At 37.8% G+C, this 6,146-nt stretch overlaps 1 protein-coding gene across 1 annotated transcript; it reads right to left on the reverse strand.

The window, feature by feature from the left end:
* Window positions 1-1,209: 1,209 nt before the first annotated feature.
* On the reverse strand, window positions 1,210-5,761 carry Tex12 (testis expressed 12). Its single transcript, XM_055622053.1, has 5 exons — window positions 5,700-5,761; window positions 3,740-3,805; window positions 2,594-2,705; window positions 2,454-2,505; window positions 1,210-1,372 (listed from the first exon to the last, which is right to left on the reverse strand). Exons 2-5 carry the CDS (start codon window positions 3,800-3,802, stop codon window positions 1,210-1,212), a joined length of 390 nt encoding a protein of 129 aa, XP_055478028.1. The 5' UTR covers window positions 3,803-3,805; window positions 5,700-5,761.
* Between the last annotated feature and the right edge of the window lie 385 nt (window positions 5,762-6,146).

The raw sequence follows: 6,146 nt of genomic DNA on the forward strand, positions 1-6,146 counted from the left end.
ATGTAGTTACCTATTATATAGGTCATTTTGAATAAAATGTTAGCTGTACTTAATTCTTATCAAAGGAGGAATTTTTTAGTTTGATACAAGATTCTCTAGACCTGTGGGTCACACCCCTTTGTGGGTAGAATGACCCTTTCACATAAGTCTCCTAAGATTAGAAAACAGATACTTACAATTCGTAACTGTAGCAAAATTACAGTTATAAAGTAACAACAAAAAATAATTTATGTTGGGGGTTACATGAGAAACTATAATGTTTGCAACATTAGGAAGATTAAGAACCACTTATCTAGACCAAATTCAACTTCACATTATCATGATTGAAGAAGCCTGCCAAAGCCATGTTTAAGCTGACCTCCTGAGTTGCGTATTACTAATTTCCATCTCATCTGCCTTATAGCCAAAGCTTCTAAACATAATTTACTAACTTTACAAATCAATGTGGTTAATAGGGAAAAAGCCACTCAGACAGTCAGACTTAGTGGTACATAGCTTTAGTGTTGTGTTGATACTAGGGAGGTTGAGGCAGATGCACCATGAATTCACCTGTGTTCCATACAGCATGACACTTAAGTAATAAGGAAATAATCAGATTATAGTCACTTCCAGTTTTTATTTTTATCACAAGAAAATATTTTAATCCAAAATTGTATTGGTCAAACACAATGGTTAAAAGTAAAAATAATCAAATGGTAATATTAAATGAGAGCAGCACATTGTTATATTATTTTTTATAGTTTTTATTTTTATTAATTACAGTTTATTCACTTTGTATCCATCCTGAAGTTATATTTTTATTATATGTTGAGAAACTGGACAAATTACCTTTAATGTTTTGATGTTCTTTTATAATATTGACCAAAAAACATTTTAAAACTATCTCCAAAATTATCTGCTATTTAAACAAATATTGTTAGCCATAATCAAATTAACAGAGTTAATTTGTTAACTTGTTAACAAATTTGTTAATTTGTTAACTCTTTCACAGTTTAAGAAGGGCTAAGCAATTTAGGAGTAAAGGATAAAGAACATGTATATAATTTTTAATTTACATTTTTATATAATGTGCCAAACATTTGACCCTCAAAGACATATTACACACTTCATACTAATGTCCACCTTAAAGCCCCTTTTAAATTTAGAAAAAGTTACAGTTTATTATATATTTTCTTTAACAAATACAGCACAGCAGTAATAGGAACATTTTCAGCTGGTATAAGCACTTTCCTTGTGCAGAGTGTTGGTAATCACTGTAAACCTCTGCTTCAGGAACTCCCTTTTTTGTACTAGGAAGTTTTCAATAATATTGGCTTCTTTGAAGAGTCCTTCTAGCTCATCGATGTAAGATGCATCTACTGCTGCTCTCTCACTAATAGGGGAAAAGTTGATATTAAAACAAATTATAAAATCTAGACACATCATCATTGTCATGTTTTTTTAGAATATTTTTATTATTATTATTAGTTAGTTAGTTAGTTAATCACTTTACATCTCAATTGTGGCCCACTCCCTCCTCTCCTCCAGGTCCCTCTTCTCTGTTCCTCCCTCATCCCCCCCTCCCTTGCCCCTCAGAAAAGAGACCATTCCTCCCCCACAAACCCACCCTAGCACATCCAGTCTCATCAAGATTGTATACTTCCTCTTTCACAGTGTCCTAGCAAGGCAGCCAGGCCAGGGTGAACTGATCAAACAGCATGCAATAGAGACCATGTCTGGGGGACCCATATGGAGGCTAAGCTGCCCATTGGGCATATAGGTGTAGAAGGTCTAGTTCTAGTTCATGCCTGGTTCTTGGTTGGTGGTCATGTTCTTTATACTTTATTTGTTAGCTATTTCATTTTCATGGCTTTGCCCATGAGAGAGCTTCATTAACTAATATGCTTCAAGAAAATATTAAAACAGCCCAGAAAATATTTTGACTACTTAAAACACAGAAAGTGCATCTTATATAACTTTCACTACAAATTACATAAATTATTAAAATTAAACTATTATTTGGATATAGTGACTATCCAGTAGCTTATAAAGCACCTTGTAATATTTCATTTTCTCAGGCCAATATTTAGATTCATCCTTCAAATGTATAGTGATAAAATATAAATATATGGAATATTTATATTTAATCTAACCCCATTAACGTTAATTTTACTAAATAATACTATTCTCAAAGAGATAACTATATAAAATGTAAAAGATATTATCTTCTAGAGACCAAGATATATCCACTCTGGTATTAGCACTAGAAATATGAGAAATGTTTAGATAAATTGGGGATTACTCCCTTAAAATAATCAACTCACCTATTGTAAGGAATTGACACAGAATTGTAGAACTCCAAATTTTTAGTTACCAGATAGATTTTTAAGCCATGGAATTAAATTTGTCACTACTGAGTTTTTAAAAGAAAAAGATTTCTAACAAAAATACACAAAAAAACCATAATTACTTGCCTTAAAATCTTTGCATATGTAGACAACATCAGATTAATTTCCTTGCTCATATCTGTTCAAAAAATTGAGTAGGTTATAAATATAACCAACCCGCATGATACAGTCAATACACACAAATACAAGCACTGTTTATACATCACCGCTCAGATCCTTCTCCAGGGCTTCCTCGTTATAAAAGAGTCCAGAAATTTCAGAGAAAGATGAATCTGATTTTCCAAGAGATGGTACCTGTGGACTATCAGACACCTGAGGCTAAGAAAAAAAAAAGAAAGAAAGAAAACAGATCAATGGTAAGGTCTTTAAGACATATATATTCTGCTTGTTTAAAAAGGAAACCAAACGGACTAGAGAGATGGCTCAGAGGTTAAGAGCACTGGCTGCTCTTCCTAAAGGTCCTGAGTTCCATTCCCAGCAACCACATGGTGGCTCACAACCATCTATAATGTTGCCCTCTTCTGGCATGAAGGCACACATGCAAGCAGAATATTGTATAAATAATAAATAAATCTTAAAAATTAAAAAAAAAAAAAAAAGGAAACCAAACATTTTCAGAAGGGCCAGGGACTGTTCTGTAGGACACTGTTTGCCTCATACACTTAAGGTTCAAACCCAGTATTCCAAAATTAAAAATGAAACTCTATGCCTGGGATTAGGGTTAGTTCAGAGGCAAAGCACTGGACTAGGTTTCATCAGTGAAAAATTGCCAAAAATACCAAAGATTATATACCAGTTACTTACATTTTTATCATCAAAGAAACCGTTAGACAAAAGAAAACACGTTACTCAAAATACTAAATTTTTTCTTTAGATTTTAAAAATGGCCTTTAACTCAATGGAAAACAGCCTTGTATCTTGCAGTGGTGTATATTTTTATAATACTACAATAACTGTAATTTAAACAACAGCCAAATGCCTGCAAAATTTTGCAATAGAGAGACTGGCAAAATGGCTCAGCAGTGAAAGAAAGCACATCCACTAAAATCTGATGATTTGAGTACAATCCCTAGACCTGTCTGTAAGAATTTTACTCCCATCTTAGCAAATAATTATGCATGTAAAGTCCCATGTACCAAAAGACATGGACTCACTTTACAGTTATATTTAAAGCCATAAGCTACCAAGAAGAAACTCCCAAACAGACATTTATATATCTGTTCTTATCGAAAAGCTAGGTGGTGTCCACACAGTTCCTCTCAGGACAATTCTACCTCTAGGCACTTTCTTAAAGAAAACATTAGAAATAGGTAAAAATACAATAAGCAGCTCCAGGGGGCATAAAAGCTTACCTCCGTATCTCTTAACCTCTTGCAGTTTCTAGAGTCGGGTTTTACAAAGTGGTTTGCCATCATACTCTGGATATACAAAGTATAAAGTTTAGAGAAATGTCAATTAAGTACGAACTCCACACTACAGTTCTCTTCATCTATGTCCTTTCCCCAATTCTGTTACTGATTTCTGCTTTCCTAATCTGCCTCTTAAATTTATTTTCTCCCCTCTAATTCATCCTACCTCTCAAAAGTTTTCATTCAAAAACCCTCTGGGTCAGTAAGTTTTATCACATGGCATCTAACATCCTCCATTATCTGAGACCAACTTACAAATCGTACCATTTTCAGCTACAAGCCTCAACTACCCACTACAGTTCTATCTTGTTTCAGCACTAGAACATTTAAGATTCTTCTAACTTTATAAGATTTTAATGTTAGAATTAAGAGATTAGAGCTCCCCTCTTTCTGTCCTCCACTCTTTCCAAATGAGGAAATGGGCAGAGATGGTTGACCACATTTAAAAAATAAAACTGAAACAAGATCTTCCAGTCTGAGATTGTTTCCATTGCCCTACCCTCACCTTAACATGCCATCAAATAGCTTTCCCATAAATTCTGAAGCTATTTCCCTAGGGATCTAAACTGCTTTTAACACTTTATTCATTTTTATTTTTTTGATTTTTATTTTATGTGCATTGGTATTTTGCTTGAATGAATGTCTGTGTGTATGTGGAGTTATAGACAATTATGAGCTGCCATGTGGATGCTGAGAATTGAACCCAGGTCCTCAGAAAGAGCATCAGTGCTCTTAACCACTGAGCCATCTCTCCAGCCCCAGGATTTAAACTGCTACGATTTAAACTTGAAAAGACTTTGGAACCTAAAACTACACCTTGAGAGTTGTAGAACTATTTACATTCAAATTATCTTTTATTTATTTATTGGTTTTCCAAGTCAGGGTGTGTGTGTGTGTGTGTGTGTGTGTGTGTGCGTGTGTGTTGGTTTGTTGGTTTTTCAGGACAGGGCTTCCCTGTGTAGCCCTGGCTGACCTAGAAGGTACTTTGTACACCAGGCTGGCCTCTAACTCAGAGATTAAAGATGGGCACCACATACCCAGTTCTATTTGTTTCTTTTAAATACCATGAGCTAGATAACTGTAAAGAATCTGAGTACTTACATATAGTATGCATAAGATGGAAACAAGAGCAAAAAGTAGATTATAAAGACGTTTCTAAATGCAGCACAGTACTTCCATGTGCTTACTATCACCTTCACAGTACTAAGCTGAAGTGGAAAAAAAAAAAAGGAACGCATGGATACACTGACCGTCCTCAAGTATTGGAAAGTATTTCCGAGAAATGAACACTAGGAAAAAGTCTTCTTCCCCTTCTAGTTTTCCCTTTTCTGCTTCTTCTTTCCTTTTACAAACTAACAGAACACATACACACATCCAAGAAAACTTCCATAATTACATAATTCTGTATTTGTAAAAGTGATTTCTGTCATAATTTAAAACTCCTGAATAATCCAAGTCTGGGTGAAGAGGCTCATCCTCACCCTGGGAAAATATCATGACCTGCCGCTTTGCCATCCGAGGCTTTGCCTTGTGCAACTGTCTGTTGTTATTTGTTTAGTTTTTCTTCGGCGGGTTTGGCTTCGGGTTTTATGGGACTGCGACTCACCCCATGAACCGAACTGGCCTGGAACTCACTGGGTAGCCGAGGCTGGACTCAAACTCGCAGCAATCCTCCTGTGCCCCCGCCCCGAGTGCTGGGATTACAGGCATGTGCTACTACTGCCGCTTCAGCGTGCTGTTCTCCCTTTACAACGCTCCGGTCTCCTCGGTCCTTTCTCGCCTCTTTGCCTCGCCTCCCTCACACCTTCCGGTCAGCGCTGCGACCCCACGCCAGGCCCCAGACCCGGACAGGCCGCGCCCACCCCACTCCCTGCTTCCCTTCACACTTCACGCGCGCACTCACCCTCTGGCCCCACCAGCGATTCGGCCACGACCTGCCTCCTCAAAGCGGAGCGAGGGTGAAGGCTTCGTGGCCCTCTGCGCAGGCGCCAAGTGCACGGCTCCCGGCAGGCAGCGCGCGCCCACGTGACAGCCTCTCGTCCGTCCATTTCCCGCCCTTTTCTCTCACCTTGGGAGCTTGCTTCCCACACTGTGGAGAAGGAAGAGTAAACTTCAAAACTGGATTCTAGGAGGGAAGAGAGGCGTTGCCCTGGGAAAGCCAGGCCAGGACTCTCAGCAGATGAGCATGAAATAGTTCCCACCTGCTCCTCTCAGGAAAGTGCATGCTCAGCCTACGGTATGCAGACAGGAGAGTCAGCCGGTTCCTTTAGCCCACAGTCTCCATCATGTCCCTCTTCGTCCCTGTGAGACCAAACTCTCTGAAATGCATCCTTTTAATAACGTTATGAAT

Source organism: Psammomys obesus, unplaced genomic scaffold (assembly GCF_907164565.1).
Source record: "Psammomys obesus unplaced genomic scaffold, mPsaObe1.curated_primary_1811, whole genome shotgun sequence".
NCBI classification, from domain to species: Eukaryota; Metazoa; Chordata; class Mammalia; order Rodentia; family Muridae; genus Psammomys; species Psammomys obesus.

Coding starts and splice junctions, on each gene's coding strand:
- Tex12 (XM_055622053.1), bottom strand. CDS start 3,802: ATGATGGCAAACCACTTTGTAAAACCCGACTCTAGAAACTGCAAGAGG. Junction 2,506..2,593: donor CCTGGAGAAGGATCTGAGCG/GTGATGTATAAA, acceptor TTTTTTGAACAG/ATATGAGCAAGGAAATTAAT. Junction 1,373..2,453: donor ACATATGCAAAGATTTTAAG/GCAAGTAATTAT, acceptor TTCCCCTATTAG/TGAGAGAGCAGCAGTAGATG.